Source organism: Dreissena polymorpha, chromosome 12, assembly GCF_020536995.1.
Source record: "Dreissena polymorpha isolate Duluth1 chromosome 12, UMN_Dpol_1.0, whole genome shotgun sequence".
Taxonomy (NCBI): domain Eukaryota; kingdom Metazoa; phylum Mollusca; class Bivalvia; order Myida; family Dreissenidae; genus Dreissena; species Dreissena polymorpha.
Genome location: NC_068366.1, coordinates 50,080,924 through 50,103,242, shown reverse-complemented (window position 1 = coordinate 50,103,242; position 22,319 = coordinate 50,080,924). Strand labels below are relative to the sequence as shown.

The window sequence follows — 22,319 nt, the reverse complement described above, 5'->3', positions numbered from 1 at the left end:
TCTGACTAAATTTCATAAAGATTGGATGAAAACTGTGACCTCTACTGTCTACACAAGGTTTCCTATTATTTGACCTAGTTTTTGACCTAGTGACCTAGTTTTTGACCCCAGATGACCAAAATACAATCCCAACCCAGATTTCAGCAAGATAAACATTCTGACCAAATTTCATAAAGATTGGATGAAAATTGCGACCTCTATTGTCTACACAAGGTTTTTCTATTATTTGACCTATTATGTGACCTAGTTTTTGACCCCAGATGACCCAAATACAATCCCAACCCAGATTTCATCAAGAACAAGATGTGTTAGTGAAACACAATGTCCCCCTATATGATGTTTGACATTGTAGGATGACCTTGACCTTGTGAAGGATGACCTTGACCTTTCACCACTCAAAATGTGCAGCTCCATGAGATACACATGCATGCCAAATATCAAGTTGCTATCTTCAATATTGCAAAAGTATTCATAAAATAAGCGATTTGGGCCACATATATTTGACCTCTGACCTTGAAGGATGACCTTGACCTTGACCTTTCACCACTCAAAATGAGCAGCTCCATGAGATGCACATGCATGCCAAATATCAAGTTGCTATCTTCAATATTGCAAAAGTATTCATAAAATGAGCGATTTTGGCCACATATAATTGACCTCTGACCTTGAAGGATGACCTTGACCTTGACCTTTCACCACTCAAAATGTGCAGCTCCATGAGATACACATGCATGCCAAATATCAAGTTGCTATCTTCAATATTGCAAAAGTATTCATAAAATGAGCGATTTTGGCCACATATATTTGACCTCTGACCTTGAAGGATGACCTTGACCTTGACCTTTCACCACTCAAAATGTGCAGCTTCATGAGATACACATGCATGCCAAATATGAAGTTGCTATCTTCAATGTAGCAAAAGTTATTGCAAAATGTTAAAGTTGGCGCAAACAGACAGACAGACCAACAGACCAACAGACAGGGCAAAAACAATATGTCCCCCACTACTATAGTCGGGGACATAAAAACATTCTGACCAAATTTCATAAAGCTTAGATGAAAACTGTGACCTCTACTGTCTACACAAACAAATTGTTGACGGACACACGCACACACACATACAGTTAAGTCCGGTAATCTTGCGCGTCCGATATCTTGCGCACTTCGCATTTGCGAATCTCGCAGACGACGAATGTTTTTTTTAGTGATGAAAGATGGAATTTCACATTTTAAAGAATTAACGGATTTAAAAGGTACGTATTCCATGCAAAATTAAATCCGATCATTACATTTAAACACCCGTTGCGTCATCCCTATACATCGTAAACACTGGCCTTCTTACGAAAAAATCTAAATGAATCACAAATTCCCTGCAGTCTTTAGCGTTTTCATACTTTAAATTAAGAATTTATAAATCCAACGTGTAATTTAGCATTCCATTGCACAATATCCCATCAGTTATGGTATTTTTTGCCATGAAAATATATCGCATCAGACGACATAGTCATCATTTCCTGCCATTCTGTCAAACCAATTTGGTATGATCTCCACATGTGCAATGGCCTAGTTTTGATATTTTCTGTAAACTATGGAAGCATGATCGTGGTAAAATCAAACCTGTTATGCATAAACATTTTTTTCACGCATGCCGGTACTTTTTTATTAATTGTACACTATTACTAGTGACTAGATTATTTATTGATTTGTAGTGAACAGTGAACAAAAACTGCACTAGAAATCCACATTTAATTTCAATGGTTTTACAAACTGATTTTTAAAATATTTTTCTGGAATGTTTTTTGTCAATAATTGAACACCATATGTCTACAAATTTGCCTTAACGAGGTCATTACACAAAGTGCGCAAGATTACCGGACACTGCAGGGCTAAACATTAATGGTTGTCCTATTGCCCCTGGCAAGTAAAAGTTGGGTCCGGGCAAGTTATTTTATAATCTAGTTGTCCGACCGGACAAATGCAAAAAAGAACAAAGCATTTAATTTAGACTTTAATTAGACTTTAATTGCTGTAATCATTTTGTTAAATGTGCAAAAATAAAAAAAAGATTTTGTGGTGTATCATTTTGATCTTCATTACAAAATTTGAGGTTAACAGTTAATGTGATATTTTATGTTTGGACAAATGGCTTTACGTTAAGGGCAAGTAGATTTTCTAAGTACTTGCCAAGCAGGGCGAGTTGGTTTTTAGGTTAATGTTGAGCCCTGCACTGTGATAGTTTGAAAAAGAGGTGAGTCATGTTTGTTTTGAAATCAAATCGGACAGTTCTTCACTGAATTAATCAGATATATTTGTGTTAATAAGCACATTAACTTATTATTTTCATAATAAATTTAGATATTATGTTGCCAATTTATAAAAGAACATTTTTTAAACTAATTGACCCTTAACTGCGCAAGATTACCGGACAGCATCGTACGGACGCCGGACATCACACGGTCACATAAGCTCACCATGTCACTTCGTGAGAGGTGACAGGGTTTTTTTTTACTAAGAAAGTGACGCCGATATTCGGCGTCTTCCCCTACCAGAATTTTTCCCCTCAAAATACAATTTCCCCACCAAAAATATTTTTCACCAAAATATAATATTTTCTCTCAAAGAAATGTTTATTTTTCCTTTGAGCATCCGACAATTATCCAATTTGCACCATGTACAACAATCTTTCTCTCTCTCTCCAGACGAACACAAAAAATCTGGGAATCCCAGTTATTCTAAATATAGCTCTTAAATTACGTCATGTAAACTGGGCAACTAATCGTAATAATCATGTGACTATTTTACTGGATACCGGTCTTGCGCGAGAAGGGTGTTTCATTAATAAATTACCGGAAACCAGTCGAATTTTCATCCGGGCTATGTGCAAGCCAAGATATAAACGTGAAAACAGAAAAAAATGTCTCGCACTTGGCGTTCTTACACAAACAAAATAAAACATTCGGACTCGGAAGATACAGGAAGCATCGAGGCATTTTTTAAGGAAAGAATCATCGAAAACCGTTATAACCCAGCAGGATTCTGAGGTAATCAACATCGAACATTGTGAAAGTGAAAGAAGTCAATCGGCAGCTGCCGCTCCTTCCCCTTCCAATACGGTAGCAGATCAAGATCGTCAACCCATTCATCATGAAATTGAAATCACAAAATTGACATCATCCCCCGGCCCCAGTACAGAAATATAGTTGAAAAGATTTCCCATAATTAGATCTACACCTGCAACTTAATTAAGGACTTTGACTTTAATACGTGTTAAATGTGTTTAAGAACAAAAAGGACAGAGACAAGCCTCTTTTGATGAGTGATAGACATTGAAATGAACAGTTTTTATTTTTTCCCCTAAAATGTCTCTTTCGCACTCTTTTTTCCCCTTTCACCCAGCGTCCAGCGCCTTCCCCTTTCTCTAAAAAAAAACCCTGGGTGAGTTAAAAAACTAATGTACAAAAAACTTGTATACAAGAAAATTTATGTCATTTAGTACGATGTGTGTGTGTGTGTGGGAGAACTGTAAGCCAAATATAGAGAACTGATTGCGTGCGTGTGCTACAACACTGTATTGAATGTTTTGTTGAGACGTGTGTATTCCTTCTTGTTATTACTTTAAAGTTATCCAAAAAGTTTGAATAAAAATAACTTTGTAGTTTGTTTTATTTCAACGCGTCTCTAGCATTGTAACGCCTCATTTCGACGACGACGAAACTGAAGCAAAAGAAAAAAGAAACAGTAATAAAAGAGAATATAATACTGTATTAAACAATATCCCATTCAGCTTGTGGCAAGCTAAAGACAAATCCTTTTAAATCACTGTATGTTTAAAAACTAGGGCGAAACGACCCAGGAATTAGGGCGAAACGACCCAGGGCGACAGAAATTCGGGCAAAACGATTCAGGGGCGAATGGGAATTAGGGCAAAGCGACCCGGATTCAACTCACAGGAACAGGTAACTCCAAAATGATTATGTTGTCAAAAGTAAAAGAGGATTAGAAACCCCAGAAAAAAACAGATCTACAAGTATGAACTACACTACTGTAAACAGTACGGTATAAAGGGCAACACAGCACATTCTAACTGAAAACAAATATCTATGGATAGCTGAAGCACTAATTTTGACATTTTTGTCTTACTGATGATAATTCACATGATTATGAAAGGGTCTGCAAAGACTTTCATGTATTAAAAAAAAACACTCCATGTCAATCAAAAAATGATATTTTTAGAGCAGACTATATATATTTCAATAACGGCATTTATTGAATTTAATTCATTTTTTTACGTAGAACTCACAAAACCATACTTTAATTACCTTGCACACTTGCAAATCCTCTGATCGAAGTGTTTCTTCGATTTCTGTTTCCGACTTTGGCGACGTACTACTGACAGACTGCCGCAACCCATCCAGCATCCCGCGAATATTAAACTTTTTCATTTTTCCAGCCATGTATGCGGGCTACCTTACCACAATATGTTTATACGCGATTAAGATCCATCGTGGCGACATAGTAGGAAAATTTCCTAGCACTGTTTTTCTTACATTGCTTGCCCGGATATTCCAAGATTCTGGACATCGGATTGGTTGTGTCTTCTTCTAGAATTAATTGTAATAATTTGACGAAAAATGATAGCTTATTCGAATATTGTGTCATAGATAGCAAATGCAAAATGCGTCTCACGATTCATTAAACTCCAGAAAGATGATATTACACAGTAACATTTATCCAAACAATCACAAAATTATAATATCCAAATATTATAATTTCGCATAATCAAAAGGCTACATGTCAGTATATTTTAAACATGGGTTACAAACCACTAAATTTATACAACATGGACATGATCCATCAAAGGTTGTAGAAGGCTGCTTGGTCAATACTGAGGAAGCGAACGAATTTACTATCTTACTGACATGTCAATTGTATATTGGTCATTAACTGATATAACCACTATGTGTCATTCAGTTTAAAAATACAGTAATGCACGTAATGAATAAGAAAAATGAAAGCAAGTATTTTACACAAAAGGTTACCTCCCTTTACTTGTAAATAGCTGCACATGTCTGAGCAGGAGATGTGTCAAATGATGAAAAGTCATATTGATACTACTCTTAAAATAGTGAAATTGTCATGAATGGACAATTTTCTATCCCTGCTATTTGCTTGAAATCATCGCCTTTAGGATTATTTTTTTAAACCTGGGTCTGACTATAGTTGTGACTGTTTTGTGACGGGATTCATTTAACAGTTATTATAAAAGTGAGTTGAATGCGGCAAAACTATCTCAAGAGTTCAGATTTGCATGAGCTTTTGTACAGTGATTTGTGTAAAATATTTGGATGTAAAATGACATTTGGCACATCATAAAAAAAAATCACGATTTACAACGAAAGTATTATATGAATATATCAACAAGCAACAATCTAAACTTGTGTCATTAACACAATTTTCACAATGCCTGGTTCATATGTTTTTATTTAAAGAATAGTGAAATTATTATACAATGAAACTTGCACATGCTATTGTATAAAAAACTTAGACAATAGCATACACAACCGGAATACTATATACATAACACTGGACAAGTATACACGTATTACCACAGAAATTTGGAAACAAGTGCAGAAATCTTACAACTTTACAACAGAAAACTTGAAACTATTGCTTAGAAATCGGGGAACTGGAAGCGAAAGAGAAAAGGTATGGTTTGATAATAGGCAACATCTTCAGCCCATTTTTACAATTGTACCCCCAATCACTGGGATATAATGTTTCTGTTTACACTTGGGGCAGTATGCAGCTACAGCACTTTTGGCTTATCTACCTTACAGGTACACATTGATTCTCCTGTGTGGAGAGGAGCAAATGTTGGAATATTTTTTTTGCTTTAAAAAATACCTCAGTATGAGCTTGGTTCTGATTGATTCGAACCATTGATCTTCCTATTCCTAGAAACCTCCTACCATTAAAACCACTGCAAAATACTGAAAACTATATGTGTAGAACACTGGAAACTACGGTGAAGAACACTATAAACTATAGTGAAGAATACTGGAAATTTCAGAGTAAAACACTGGCAACTTTAGTGTAGAGCACTAGAAATTATTGTGTAGAATAATGAAGAACATTTTAAACTTAAGTGTACAATAATGAAAACTACACTGTTTAAAGAGGAGAACACTGGAAACTTTAGTTAAGAAGGCTATGCTTTATACACAACTGGAAAATATAAAACCTATTCATACACTTCTGAAGTTTCCATTCTGGGATACATTGTGAACTATTTTAAAGCTTTTCATACATTAACGAATGTCCTGCTGTAAAAGGCAATTACTTTGGCTAAATATTTTGAAAATGAAAACAACATAGATATTTCCATTTTTTTGCATTTTTTGTTTTGTATTCCATAATTATTGTTCTCTTTTATTTTATTGAATTATCTAAAAATAGTTTAGATTATGTTTAAAGTGGTCATACAATTGAAAAACTGTATAATGCTTTATTGAATTGAACTGCCCATTTATCACATCCAAATATTGTGTTACTGTACTCCATTAGAAGGATGATCAGTTTTGAAAAAAAGCTTGTTGAGTATTGAATTGGGTGATGTTGATAACATGATAAGACTAACCTATATTGTACCAAATATTATGACAGTGTAACACATGTGGACATTTAATATAACATTGGACAGAAACATGATATAAAATAAGTTGATTGTCTGAAAAAAAAGGTAAACAAAACAAAACCAGACAGTTGAGCGGTTTTTATTTAGATTTCAGTTGCCAGTCAGAAGTTTTATATATCAACATGTAGTGTACATTCATCATGCTTTAAAATACACATTTTTTTAGAAATTATCAATTTTGTACATGAATATATTATTTACCATTCATCTATTTGTATTGGGATCAAACACAACATTGTTTAATTTAAGACTGAAATGAACAGTGAAACATAAATTGGAAATGTAAAATTTAGTACCCAATAAATGATAAATAATATTGTGTATATAGTTAATTATGTGGCAAGCTATTTATTGGATACTAAACTTACAAGAACTATTTTAAAATCTTTTAGCATGGTTTCTTGTTGATATAGAAATTATAACTATTGAATGCAGCCTGTATAATGCTATGGCTATTATCCTTCACAAAACACAACACTGAGTAACAAAGGATGATGTAGTATTTTGAATTACAATTAGATCCTATATCCATATGTTTGAGACATGTTGTTCCATGTAAATTATAGCTTATTGACAATTATATTTTTACAGGCAATCAATGCACAAATGTTGTTATTGAATTTGTAATACCTAACAGCTTGTCTTTCATGCAAAGAGCAGTTCTTCAGTAAAACAGATAAATGAATTCTCTGTGTACCATGTAATAGTCTATCTATGTGTCATGTTAGAAACCCCAACAAAGGACGATAACAACGTAAGAAAATACCACAAAAGGCACAATGACAGTGATTAAGTTAACAATATATATAAAATATATGAAGAAACAAAATTCAATAATACGCTACTCATCATATTGATTATAAAAAAAAAATGGATGATAGTAATATATGATTAAACAACATAATATAAACGTTAAATGTAATCATGATTAATTACTATACAAAAGAGGTAAATATGTGAGTATGTTTCTTTCTACAATAAAGCCAACAAAATATAAATATACTCTATTCTTACAAGCAAACAAATACCAGCTTTATTTCTCTGAATAAGTTTGTTCACCTTCAAATATGTAAAATAAAAATAGATGCAATACCTTTCATAATATCATGTGTTATTAAAAAATACAGAGAGTTGTAAAGTGAATAAAATATAAACTATTTGTGAATTGAATGTCATGTGACCCGCATCATGTAAAAACAGGTCTTATGCAATATGGGGACAGTGTAGCTCTATCAAACAATAGTATATGTTGTGCAAATGATTATTGTAAATAATATCCCAACAAACAATAATACATATTTACAAGTACCACTTCATAATCATAACTACCAATGGAAAGGACATAAAATATTTGAATGTTGTACAATATTTTATCAAATACGAACTATCAACTAAAACTATGGGTATTAACAGCGCTATTAAATCAGCCATATTCAACAGTCAAAAATCATTCTTGACACATATGTAAAACACTTATTTTTTGTTTCAAAAACACCTATGACACTATATATACTATCAAACATGTCAATTTACAATCTTACATATATGATGTCAGTACTGCAAATGCCATTGATGTAACGAAATCAACAATAAACAAATATACTAAAATTCAACTTTTGGTAAAATAAATAAACAAATTAGTATTACTTATTTCATGAAAAATATGTAATATTACTTTAACCAATATATCCTTAAGTCTTTAAATAAAGACACAATAAGCCTTAAAACCAGAGTACCAACAATCTAAAATAATTGGGCCAATGACCCAAGGTCACTCAACTGAGACCCAAAATGACTGAATTGTTCTGAAAAGCTTTTGTGACGTTCAGTAAACCCTTTTAGAACTCAGCTGAGATATATTATAAGAACAAATGTTCAGAGCAAATTTCGTGAATATTGGAAAAATACATGACAACTAGAGTGTTCACACGATTTCACTATATCTTGCCCCACCAATGGACTGGAACCATTTTCAAACTCGATTGAGAAATCATCAAAACAAATGATTCTACCAATTTTCATGATAACAAGGCAAACAAAATAACCATATTTTCCACAGCTAGAACCATTTTCGATCTCAGCCATTTTCTAATGGTATATAAAAACAAATAGTTTTATAATAATTTTTCAAATACATGTAAGTGACTTCTAGAATGTTTATAAAAGTTTCATTTTAGCCGTAAATGGAAAACAGTCACGTGCTTTCAAGGAAACAACACAATTGTCAAACTCTGTCAACAATTCATAAGAATAACAGCTCTGAGGAAGTTTCACGACGATAAGGAAAAAAAATCTTTTTTTTACAAGGTTTCACTATAGCCATGTAAGCAAAACTGCAACAGCCCCTGGCAGCCATGTTTTTCAACCGAATAGATTTATTTTAAAACTTGATCCAAACACCATCACAACAAATGTTCTGAGAAAGTTTAATGATTATTGGGCAAATATGATGCTTCTAGAGTGTCCACAATATATCCTTTTACTCGTATTAAGAAAACTGCCCAGCCTCTGGCAGCCACGTTTTTCAGTGGACTGGAGCAATTCACCAACTTGGCTTTGGTATCATAACAACAATTATTTTGAGTAAATTTCATGATAGGGCAAAAATGTGACTTCTTTAGTCTTCACAAGGTCTCCATATAAGGAGATCTGCTTCTACCCCTCGCTCCATGTTTTTCCTGACCAGATGCATTTTCCAACTTGGCAATGATATTATTAGAACAAATGTTCCGACCAAGTTTCATTATAATTGGGTAAAAAATGCCAATTCAAGAGTGTTTAATGTTTCACAATATGCATACAAGGAGAACTGCACCACTCCACTTGGCAATGAGTTTCAACAGACCCGGGCCCGTATTCACCAACACATTCTTAAACTAAAGAATGAAGAATGTAATTGGAACCAAGAAAAATGCATTTAGTGTTTGAATATGTACAGGCCTCCACTGGTTTTTATGTCATTAACAAAATGTTCTACATGAAGAATGATATAGATAGAGGTGTTTAATAACAAGTTTTACTCAAAATTCAAGCAATTATCGAATATATCAATTTAAAGAAATATTCTTTATTCTTAGACTTAAGTCTAAGAATTGTTTGGTGAATGCGGACCCAGAACTATTTTTGAACTGGGCTAAGATATCATTAGAGCGATGTTTTCCTCAGGTGAGCTAAAAACTAGAAATGTGCCCATAAAAAACTGATGTCCCCAGATTCCACTTTTGTCTCAAATTCCACTAATTGTGAAAACAAGCATTATGCCCACCAAAAAATCAAAAGACAGCCAGAGGGACACTGTCAAAGCCATATATGCCCCCATTGAAAGCCATGGTATTCAAACACAAATAATTGAATAGATTCTAATAATGCACAATTGTCAGCTCCAATGACTCAACATGATGATGGTAGAGCTGCAACAATTCACGACAGCAAATATTAGTAAGTGACGTTTTTTATTCAGCTTACTATCTCTTTGAATAGGCATATTATGCATATGCATATGTCATGACTTGCAATAAAAAATAAGTCACAGTCATCAATAATTTGTACGTTTATCTATCATTTAATGTTACAGAAGAGTGGAATACGGTGAACACATAGTAAACAGCTACAATAATGTCATGATCAACTTCTTTAAAAATTGACATAAAACCATAAATAATAATCTCATAACAAATGATCTTTAATTAAGTTTTACACATGAGCAGTCCCAAGACAGCGCGCTAAACTTTTATTTTGCTCTGTAAGTACAAAATAGGGATATTTCTGCTGAATTGCAGATCATATGTTTTGAAAATGGTAAGTGTCCTCACATAATGACCCCAAACATACGTGAAGTTTCAACTGAGAATACCTGTAGTAGAAACAGTGATATGTCGAAGTTGCCTAATACCATAACCAGAGCATAGCCCAGACATTGACACAGACAAATGAGTGAGTATATCATATAACAATTTGTAGATAAGTAGAGCTTAAAATTGAATTGCCTTTTTGTAATCACAATCAATTGATAAATGCAAAGAAGGAACGTAGAAGCTAAGAATGATGGTAGCGTCAGCAATGGACATCCACAACCCTGGACCTACACCCAGTCACGAGGGTTCTGTAACACCTCTGTCAGTCGAGCCTCCTCTGAGCCGGGCTCGGGCTTGTGACAATACTCCCAGCTCTGTAAATGGCAAGGTAAACATTTGAGTCCCAGTCTGGAAATACTTGGCTTCATCATTGTGCGTAAAGTGTCATCCCAGATAAGAGTGTGAATTCTGCACAGACTAAACAGGGACAACACTCTGGATTTTTGCTTAGATGAGACTTCCCTTCCATGAAATATACCCTTCAAGTGGTAAGAGTCGTCCCTGATTAATCTTGGACGACACATTTTGCACATGCATTAAGCCCAGTTTTCCCAGAACGTGGCTCATTCGATTAGAAATAGGTGTTTAGATAACAAAGTAATCGCCTAAAACTGATCTCTCGCCCTTTTTAAAACCCCTTCTATAAAGATTAGTCCACTAAATTGCTCAAAATAATTATTCCCCCCCCCCCCCAAAAAAAAAGATGGCAAAGGGCCCTGTTTCAAACACTGAAAACTATTTTCTACTTATTTATCAGGGATATGTTATCGGGTCATTTTGCTTAACATGTTTTTCACACAAACATTCTCCAATCTGAAGTGACAAAATCCCAAACATATGGGCAATGGTTTAGCCACAAAAAACTTAAAAATGGGCCTGGCACTGTATGTGCACCTGGTAAAGTATACTTACAGCATTTAGTGGCAGAGACATAAGGAGTCTGTCGTATCCGACACCAGGTGTGCTAAAGCCGAACTTGGTGCCTCGGTCATAGATAAGGTTGAACTCCACGTACCGACCTCTTCTCAGTAACTGCCAGCGTCTGGAAACAGGGGTACATAGTGTGTGTGAGAACTTGAGTTTGTCACAGCAGTGACTAATAATAATACCACCCATTGTGCATTTTGTAACATGTAGCAAAATGTAACAATGAAAAATTGAGTCCTGAAAAGTGGTCAGTTTTAAAACACAGAGGCATGATTTGAACAAACATTTTAGAGAGCCCCCAATACAATATTTCATACCAAATATTAAACGTTGTTGTTTCAGAGGAAAAAAGTCTTCTAACTTACATACATGTTAGTCTTCGCAATGTTAATACAGTTGCCCAAGATGATGTGCTCATTGACCAACTTAGTGCTTTAGGAAGTAACCAAACATGCTCAAAGGTTCCCAAATTGTCACAATTTTAATTCTCCAGACAGTGATTGCCAATCCCAAAGTACCTTTCTTTATCTCCGTATGCTGTATCTTTGTTTTTCTTCACAAGTGGAAGATAGGAAGGAGTAACTGCGGCTGCACAATCCTGTCATAATAAAACACACTTTCATAAAGCACAAAACTTGTATTTCAATTTTTAAAACTAAATCTCACCTTAGACATGTAGAAACTAACCCAAACAATTTGAACAATTTTGAAAAGAAGGTCACCAAAGGATAATTTCTGTAAAGTTTGGTTAAATCTGTCAAGGGATTAATGAGGAAAGGTCGTTAAAAAAGAAGTTAACTCTGGCAGACGCTTATGGATGAGGGATTACAAAGTATTCTAAAAGTTATCCATGAGCACTATGTTCCCAGTTGATCTACTAACAACATTTAGTGCCTACCATCCTCCATACATTTTTCTTACTATAGTCTGAAACGCAAAATATTTTTAAGGCCTTATAATATGCCTATATTTATCCCGCGCCCTGCCCCCCCCCCCCCCCCATTTTTTTGTTAAACCTCCCTTTACATCGATTACGTCCCTTGACACTGGCAGAGAGTACCTCTCCTATGTACAGTTGTCTTCCCCTGTCAGTATCAGGCTTACCGATACAAACTTGAAGAGATCCTCTTGGTCCCCGTCTTCCAGATCATCAAAAAAGATTCCACCCACGCCCCTGGTCTCACCTGACGGGGAAAATATTACGTCATTGGTATGCTTTAAATAACAATCTCTTAGCACTAACTACTGGATAATTGTTCATCATGTGTAGATACCAAAGTTTAAAAATGTTTTTTTTTCTGTGATTAAAATAGTTTGCATATATTGTTTGTTATCTGCGAATAATACGCATTCTTCAGAATAAACTCTGGTTCAGTAATTTTCTTTCCAATACCTCTGTGCGGAATGAAGAAATACGAGTCACACCACTTCTTAAAGTCCGGGTAGTAGCTTGTACTGTGCTTTTCACAGGCTTGCTTCAGCGTCTTGTGGAAATGCTCCACATCCTGACACACATAACAGTGAACATAACGAGCCTCGTTCTGGGAAAACAGAGCTTATTGCATGTGCATAAAGTGTTGTCCCAGATTTGCCTGTCCAGGCTGCAAGAAAGACACTTTTCACTTTTATAAAATTTAAAGGAAGACTCTTCTTAGCAAATATCCAGTTTAGGCCGAAAGTATTGTCACTGAGTAGACTTTGTAGAGTGCACAGGCTGACCTCGGACGACACTGTAAGCACACGCATTAATCCTGATTTTACCACAGTTTGGCTAAAATAGTGAATTACATACATACAACAGTGTTAACAGTATTTACAGGACAAATGTTGTTTGTGATCTGCGTCTTTTGTTAATCAAGTATTTTAGATATAAGAGCTGTATCTCAATATCTCAAACACTCATCATATCATGTATTTGTCATTTAATGGTAAAATACATTATATCACAATAATGTTATTACTTACCCAGTGCATATACCCACAACAAGCCAAACTAGAACTTTGTCACAGACGTGAAGTATACCCCCACGTGCTGCATTGACACAAAATATTTTGAATGCTGTCTTCAGAAAACAAGGGAAGCTAATTTATGGCGATTTTTTTAGAATTATTATGCCATTCTCATTTATGACCATTTTGACTTTTGAACTCTAAAATTCTTTTGCATGACACGCCGTCCAATGACTGTGAACAAAATTAATGTACAGAGTCATTTTAAAATCTCACAATGAATGACATAGTAATGGACCGGACACGCTCATTTAGCTCATTTATGGCCATTTTGACTTTTGAGCTCCGAGTGTGACCTTGACCTTGTAGATATCGACGTTATTCTTTCGCATGACACACCGTCCAATGATTGTCAACAAATGTAGGGAGTAATTTTAAAATCTCACAATGAATGACACAGTGATGGCCCGGACAAGATCATTTATGGCCATTTTTTATCTTTGAACTCAAAGTGTGACATTGACCTTGGAGATATTGACATAATTCTTTCGCATGACACACCGTCCGATGATTGTGAACAAATGTGCCGAGTAATTTTTAAATCTCACATTGAATGACATAGTTATGGCCCGGACAAGCTTATTTATGGCCATTTTTGACCTTTGAACTCAAAGTGTGACATTGACTTTGGAGTTATCGACGTAATTCTTTCGCGCGACACACCGTCCAATGATGGTGAACACATGTGCCAAATGATTTTAAAATCTCACGATGAACGACATAGTTATTTCCCGGACAAGCTCATTTATAGCAATGTTTGACCTTTGAACTCAAAGTGTGACTTTGCCCTTGGAGATATCGACGTAATTCTTTCGCATGACGCACCGTCCAATAATGGTGAACAAATGTACCAAGTCTTTTTAAAATCTTACGACAAATGACATAGTAATGGTCCGGATAAACTTTCGGTTTAAAAAGTGACCCCGTGATTAAGTTTTTGACACGGCATGACCCATATTCAAACTCGACCTAGACATTATGTAGATACAACTTCTGACCAAGTTTGGTGAAGATCGGATTACATTTTCGAGACAGACAGACCGACCGACAGACCGACAAAGTGACTCCTATATAGCCCCATTACCAATGGTAATGGGGGTATAATAAAAGTAGCCTTAATAAAAAAGAAGGCTTATCTTCGTCGATTTTAATTGATAAGTAATGAAACAAAATAATATTTACCTGAAAGGCAAGTCTTTAATGATCACACAAAATAACTAATCTGTTATCTGTCAAAACCAAAACCTTTTTTATTTATTTATCTTTAGTTTACAATTTATGAGCAAGAAAAAACCTGTCAATATGGCCTAATGTCACTTACGGCGTCATCCAGATAGAAGGGCGTGAGGTCGGTGCCCCCTCCAAACCACCAGTGTTTTTTTCCCTCCTCATCGGTCACCTCAAAGTAACGGTAGTTAAAATGCACCGTCGGAATGTGGGGGTTCCTCTGGAAAATGGTACAGATCACAAGACAGTTAATTATTGTTGAATACTAGTTCAGAAAAACACATGGTTACTGATCAATTTCACCTAAAAGATTGTTTCCTTAAAATAAAGTTTGAAAAAGATATTAGTATGTACCATAACAAACCACTTGTATATTGACAAAGGAAACAATTGAACACTGACATGAATACAGTAAGCGAATTACATATTATGTTGATGAGTGTGCTATATTAGAATATTGAGCATCCTAAAAGAAAGATCAAGTGTCTATAGAGCAAACAACATACTATCAAAAAATGTAAAAACACAAATGAACGGGTTAAAGTGCTCTTAAGAAACATTGAGGATAATAAAAGTGGGTGTACAGTGTTCGACACTAACTATTCTGAGTTAGAAGCTCATTGGACTCCCTTTTTCTGAAATTTTGGAGTCCGACCATAGGTTGTCCAAAAACTTTTCATACCATATTTTTTGGTTTACCATCCTCACCATAAATTATTAAATCCTCTTTCATGTTTGGTTTCAGACCGAAGTTCAAAGTGACTGCTGTTCAATTTGTGTTGTCATTTGTTATCTCAGATTGCAAAATTATTTAACAAATGCCAGTAATATATAAGATAATTTTTGTAAGTTTAAACAAAATATTTGCTATAAATGCATTTATATAAATGCGTGCTTGTAAAAATTTAGCTTCAGGATTTGGTGTAACAGCCCATGGCTTTATACATTTTCCCCATAATTTTTAACATAATATAACAAAGCCATTAAACTGCCATATAGCCCCTGGAATTATTGATTGATAGGGACATGAGGTTATTTACGCACCACTGATTCACATTCGTTCCCATCTTCAGTGCCTGCCTTGGCACCATAAAACGTGCTTTGTGTAAACATTAACCGGTATTGTGATTATTTTTATAGTAATTAAAGACTGTTCAGCGAAAGTCAGTTTAATAAGCGAAAATATCTCAGTAAAAAACGACGATGATCGGGTTGATTAAGAGTTCGAGGGTTTCCGGGATATTAATGTTTTGTCGACAAGCAGAATGATGAGTGGTTTATTTTTCGGATGTTAACAAGTGCGGACATTCTGATCTCTCGAAACGAGATTTTTTTATAATTCAAAGATGATTCCGTTGTTGTTAGTTTTGACCCCAGACACATGATTTGAGAAAACTTAAACGATAAAAAAGAGGAAAATTATTTTAAGTTATACACAAAATATCAAATCCCTGACCATTGCGGTTTCAAAGAAAAAGTTTTTTGAAGTTATCGATATTTACTATTCAAGTCTTTATAAATAATTTGAGTCCCTGGATGTGGCAATTTTTGACCCCATGGGGGCATGATTTGAACAACTGTAGAAATGGACTACTATTAGACATTACATGCAAAATAACAAGCCTTTGTGCCCTGCTGCTTCAGAAAAGAAGATTTTGAAAGATTTCACTAACCCATATAATTTAACAAGTAACCCATAGGGCTGGGTTAATTTTAACCCAAATGGGATGATTTTAACAAAGTTGTTACAGGACCAGCATATGATGTTAAACAAAAAATAAATCCCTGCCCTAACGTTTTGACAGAAAACTTTATACAATATGAAAGTTTTAAAATATTTCTTCATCGTTTGGCGTGGCCTGTTTGTACGCGTGGATCGACTTTAAAAAAAAACACTTTGTACAACACCACAATAGAATTATACATGCTAAAAACCAAACCTGGTGGCCCCGGGGTTTCAGAGAAGACATTTTTAAGTGTTTGCTCCATACATATAAAGCCATTCAGGGAGAGGCAACTTTTCACCCAAGGGTATTGTTTTAACAACATTTTACAACTTCTGACGAACCAAACGATCAACAAGAATGACTTCTAAATAATCCCTCCCTAACCTACGATTACCTTAAGTCGTATTTTGGAACGGATAGAATCAATTTCGAATTCAGTTCAAATATCACGAGTACAATCGTTCAGATTGTTTCATAATGATTTGACAAAACATTTGACTTCTAGATTGTTCACAAAGTTTTACCCGCATAAGGAAAACGTCTTAGCCCATCGGCGATAATATTTTTTCAATAGACCTGAACCGTTTTCAAACAGATATACCATTAAAAAAGCGTTTTTAGCAAGTTTCATGAGGACGGGGTAAACATGTAACGTGTGGAATATTAAGAAACTTTTCATTTAATTTGACATAGAAACCTAGATTTGAACTCAGTTTTGTAATTCACCCAATTGTCATTCTTACAAAGTTTCGTGAATATTGGAAATAAATATAATCTCTTTAGTGTTATCAATGTACATTTAGATAAAGGACCACGTAGGAACAATGATTAACAATGGGCAAAATGTAATCACAAAAGCTCACTGTAAGCAAGTTGTGCTCATTAGATCTAATAATGACTTTTGCTAGGTACATCTGTGTAAGACATGACAGAGCCCTATAAATAGGGCTTTTATTCAACGATTTTGTTAACAAACTGGGGTCCTTTGCGTTTCAAGTCGTTTCACTAAACTGGTAAAAGGAATTTCTTTTTTTGCTTACATACACTATACAATTGACAATATAAGTATTTACATCATTATGATACAATAATAAGTATACACAATGCATCTTCTGAAAACAAACTCGTAGATCACACAGGGGTTTCATGGGATAAAAGAAAAATACTTATTTAAGTACATAGTCCAAATGATGGCATTGTTCTGGTTTTGTATATGCTTCCGACATCACTTAATTTGGATTGAAAACTTCTTGCTATCAATAGACCAGCTGTCTATAATCTTCCTTGTTAAGAAGAACTCTTACAGTTCTCAAGCAGTGGTTGAAGTGTGTGGTTATGACTTTGTATAAAAAAATTCCTTCTGCAGTATGTAGAGACAGCGTTCGACTATGACTATTCTGAAAAAGATGTGCTTGTACAGACATTATGATTTTGAGAAATGAATGGATCTTTTTTATAATTCAAAGATGATTTTGAATGAGCCCAACGGACTTCCTTGACACAAGAACAAGGAGTCCGAGTCTGACTTCCAGGAGTCTTGGGCCACCGGACTCCCGTAAGTGTCGAACACTGGTGTATACATCAAAAACTGTTGGAGAAAATGACGCTTAACAAATATTTAAATAAAAGATACATTTGTTTTCAAAATTAATCTTTATATTAATTAATCCAATACCTACCGGATGAATAATACTGCTGATTCCTATGGCAAAGAAGGGCATATTTTCCCTTAAAAGTGTCTTCCCTCTTAAAAAGGAAAAAGGCAAAATTGAAATAACGCTTGATGTGAAACACAAATATCATCTATGCAAAAGGGGGAAATCCTTGAAAGAGGAAGGGAAAATCCTTGATGTGAAACAAATTTCTTGAACCATATGCTTCTTTATTATTGTACTGAATACAAGCAACAAATATGATAACATGCAGAATCTATCCGCGAAGAACTACACAACATTGAGTTTTAAACTTTTTATTTCAGCTCGATCGCATTGAAAACCACTGACTGCAGAGTCTGCTTCCTGGGTAAAACCCAGTACTTGGTGTCTGCTGATCGAAAGATCTTGATGTAAGATCCTCGAGTTGGTGGCAAAAATGGGATCTGCTAAAAACAAGGACAACGCTAGATCTATAACTGGACTGCAACACAATTTTGTCTGAAATAGTTCTCTATACTTCTCTAAATTGACCAACTGTTCTTTCAATACATCTTAAACAATTTTGAGTTTTGTCAGAAAATCTAGAGGCCCATCTCAAATGTACGGGCCGTTCGATAGTGGACATCTTTAAATTTCATACCTTTATAAATACCATCTTTATTGCAGTTATCAAAGAAATGAGTTTAACTTACCTTGTCTTCATCAGTTGAACGACCTGTTGGGTCAGGCTGCCAGTGACAATGGAGATATTGACGCCAGCTTTCTCAAACACGCGGCCGTCTTGCAATATGCAGGTAATTCCACCACCACCATCCTAAAAAATAGAGACTGGATATGATGCACGTTAAACAGTATCGGACAATCTCTTAGTAATCTAAAAACTTTATTAAAGTTCTTTTATAAGTGTGTTTTGAGAAATAAAACTTAACAGAACCCCATACTAGTATATAACAGTATGCATATATTTTTCAACATCAAATTATTTGAAAGATCTACTGTTTTTGTTGTTGTGTTTTCAGAAAAAAATCAATCCAATGATGTTTTAGTGGCGGGGTCCTTTTCGGTAAATAACTTTGCTAGCATAATGCAAGCCCTGTATTCGATATAAAGGCACAAGCTCCACAATGTTTCATGTGTTTGGCACCCACCTCTTTTTTAGACCATTTATCCACCTGAAATTTCTTCCCATCTTCCTCTTCTTCAAGAGCCCTGCAGAACTCACGCTGCAAATAAATAGGCAATTTTTTTTCCTAATAATGTTACAACTTAATTTTGACGAAGCATTTAAATGAAAACATTACAAGAGTATAACAGCAGTCTTTTAATATACCAATACATTATCTGGAACAATTTAGCCAATCTAAGAGGTTAACTAGCAGTAAGAGATCAGTTAAATTTATCATAGCAGGGTTTTTGCCCTTACCCTTAATACAGGATATCACGTCAGCCACAACTTGATATTGATAGTGCATACATGTTTTGTCACAAACACAAGTATATATATACATCGTGTCGTTTGTGCCATAAAAGCGAGACACAACCCTTACCCGTTAGCCTATACGAGACACTATCATGCTTACAACAAACAGTATGATGTTTATAATCGCATATAGCGCGACTGCGGTGTCGGTGAAGTGCACGTTGTTTGGTAAAAGCCAGCGTTCAGATTATCCACAAACATCTTTATTACCGTTAAACACTATATCACTATGGTAAGCAGCACTGGACATGAGCCATGTGACGTTCCACGTTAGTAGATTTAAGTCAACTGTCATATTAATATAATAGACGTGATAACAATATTCATAACCCTGTCTTGTGATAGCCACGTCTAGTCTACCTAGTTGTAATCATAATTGAATCATTTATCATAAAACCATTTATATGGCCCTTTAAATCTCCAAGAGGTTCTCACCTGTATATCCATTGTCATCAATTCCATTTTGATTCTCATCAAGTTACCATTCTGAAAGGTAAAAAAAGAACTTTATTTATCGTACGCAGATTGAAAATCAAGAGTCCTTTTAAATTGTATTATCCCCCGCCAAAGGCGGAGGGATATAGAATTTTTGCGTTGTCCGTCCGTCATTCCGTCCGTCTAACACAGAAATTTATAGAGCTATATCTCAAAAACGAAAATATATCAGGATGAAACTTCATGGGTTTATATGGTATATATATAAATACCTTCTTTATTTCTTCAGGGTCAGTGATCGGGGTAGACATCCAGTCCGTGTCGTCCATTTTCTATGCTATATATAGATATCTAGATAAAGTACGCATAGATAGCTCACTAAATCAGTCAAACATCTGTAACAAGATAAAACACAATAATACAAATGCTATTATTTTAAAGATAAAATTCAGAGAGCAGTGCTACAATTATTTGTTTTAACAAGAAGCACGCTCGTCTCATTAAAAATTCACTTAAAAATCTGACAATTTCTAAACTGAATTCCCTTATTTGCCTTTTGACACTTAATTGTGACTTTGAACTACAAAGCAAGGACCTCGTTTTAGTATCTATTTCTCAGTATGCATGTAACTACTGCAATTTAAAAAGCCTTCATCTGCTCAATATTATGGTTTGACATTGAGTTGTGACTTTGACCTTAGACAAAATGACCAGCATTATTTTGATCATTTTTTCCAAATTTCCAAACTAGATAAAGATATGCCCAATACAAAGAGAAAATAACTTTTTTTTTAAAGTTGACCTTGATTTGTGATTGCGGTCTTATTTAATTAAAAAGAAAATTAAAAGAACTTGACCTTAAATTATAACCTTGGCCTATGACCTAGGCATAGGGACCTAAATTTACAGCAAGGCAGTCTGCCTCATCATATTAATCACGTTTTCCAATTTATTTGAAAATCCATCCATGGTGGATAAACATTTGCACTGGACAAAGTGACACGTATACATTTCCAAAATGTGACATTTGACATAGAATTGTGAACTTTACCTCAGCTCTTGGTGCCTGGTTTTTGAAACATTGATGTTGAATGATCTAGAAAAGTGACATTGGTCTTGGACCTCGGGACCTGGTTCTTACGCGCAACACTCATTCCTCACAAAGGCTCAAGTAAATATTTCCAATATTTGAATTTAGAAGGAGAATAGTAACCTCAAGCCTAGTAATCTGGGTGTGTGAAAAACATTCTCTCTCAGAATGCTGATAATGTATTAGAAAATCCAGCCAAGCTATTCGGACAAAATCTTGCTCCAGACAAAGTGTATAGAACATATTTCCTAAATTTTTCTTTGGTCTTTAATTGTTGCCTAGACCTTTGACCAAGGAAACACCGGACTATGTCTGATCATGTTGATCACTAACGAAAAGTTATATGAAAAGCTAACCTTGAATTTTTAACTAGACTTTGAACATAGGAACCTGGTTCTTGTCCATTACACTATGCCTCATCATGATGAGCCCTTATGCCAAGGTATTTGTAGCGCCGTTAAATGTCGCATCGCCGTTATATGTCGCAGGCTACGAGATTTGTCGCAACGTTGACTATAAATGTCGCCAGGAACGATAAATGTCGCAAATCCAACTGATGATATTTGTCGCAACTTTAACGATAAATGTCGCAAATATTTCAACTGCCGATATATGTCGCAACATTAACGATAAATGTCGCACACCTTTGTAAGTCATGTTTCAAATGACTAAAACTTTATGGTTAGATCTAGATTACCCGACGAGGTTCTTTGGGCCGACTGCCACCAGAATGGTCAGTTTTTAGTTAGTATTGTCCGATATTGTCGGTTGTGGTTAGTTTTGTCCATAACTGCCAGCTGCGGTGAAGATCGACAGAAGCGGTCATATTTATTCATTTTTGACCATAAACGTTAAGATGCAGTCAAAAATGACAACAATCATTGTTTTAAATTGGTCGGAAATCGGAAAAGCGAGGAGCGCGTAAGTTTTTGCTTTTGGTTTAAGGCCGTTTCGACAAGTTTGGTTGTGTCCGGTCTTGAGTAGAGTAATCTCTGTAGGTCGCTCTTTTTTCTTCCACTCATATTGACAACTATTTGATAAGCACTGTGCTTAAAACGATTATAGGCTGATGATAAAGTAAACCAAAAATGTTTATTCATGTAAAAAATGCCCTAGGAGGACAAATATTTCGCTTCTTTCCTCGTTGTTTAGAGTCAGATTTTTAAGTCGAAAAGTATAGCAACCATTGACACTTTGTACATATCAGTAAATCGGAATTC

At 35.0% G+C, this 22,319-nt stretch overlaps 2 protein-coding genes across 9 annotated transcripts in view; both read right to left on the bottom strand.

The window, feature by feature from the left end:
- The window catches only part of LOC127852332 (syntaxin-binding protein 5-like), a 113,724-nt gene extending 108,944 nt beyond the window's left edge, over positions 1-4,780 (bottom strand). For all 5 annotated transcript variants that reach the window (XM_052386265.1, XM_052386266.1, XM_052386270.1 and 2 more), the window contains exon 1: positions 4,320-4,780. In XM_052386265.1, the coding sequence (XP_052242225.1) occupies positions 4,320-4,454 (135 nt within the window). In that variant the 5' untranslated portion in view covers positions 4,455-4,780. The remainder of the gene's footprint in view (positions 1-4,319) is intronic.
- Positions 4,781-6,657: 1,877 nt separating this feature from the next.
- The window catches only part of LOC127852338 (oxygen-dependent coproporphyrinogen-III oxidase-like), a 50,982-nt gene continuing 35,320 nt past the window's right edge, over positions 6,658-22,319 (bottom strand). For 3 of the 4 annotated variants that reach the window (XM_052386283.1, XM_052386280.1, XM_052386281.1), the window contains exons 2-12: positions 20,282-20,346; positions 20,010-20,060; positions 19,243-19,317; positions 18,787-18,908; positions 18,119-18,185; positions 14,807-14,932; positions 12,869-12,980; positions 12,580-12,659; positions 11,994-12,073; positions 11,461-11,590; positions 6,658-10,862 (exon numbers count right to left, since the gene is read on the bottom strand). In XM_052386283.1, the coding sequence (XP_052242243.1) occupies positions 10,776-10,862; positions 11,461-11,590; positions 11,994-12,073; positions 12,580-12,659; positions 12,869-12,980; positions 14,807-14,932; positions 18,119-18,185; positions 18,787-18,908; positions 19,243-19,317; positions 20,010-20,060; positions 20,282-20,338 (987 nt within the window). In that variant the 5' untranslated portion in view covers positions 20,339-20,346 and the 3' untranslated portion in view covers positions 6,658-10,775. Of the gene's footprint in view, positions 10,863-11,460; positions 11,591-11,993; positions 12,074-12,579; positions 12,660-12,868; positions 12,981-14,806; positions 14,933-18,118; positions 18,186-18,786; positions 18,909-19,242; positions 19,318-20,009; positions 20,061-20,281; positions 20,405-22,319 lie in introns of all 4 variants that reach the window. The other variant, XM_052386282.1, reaches the window with a different exon arrangement.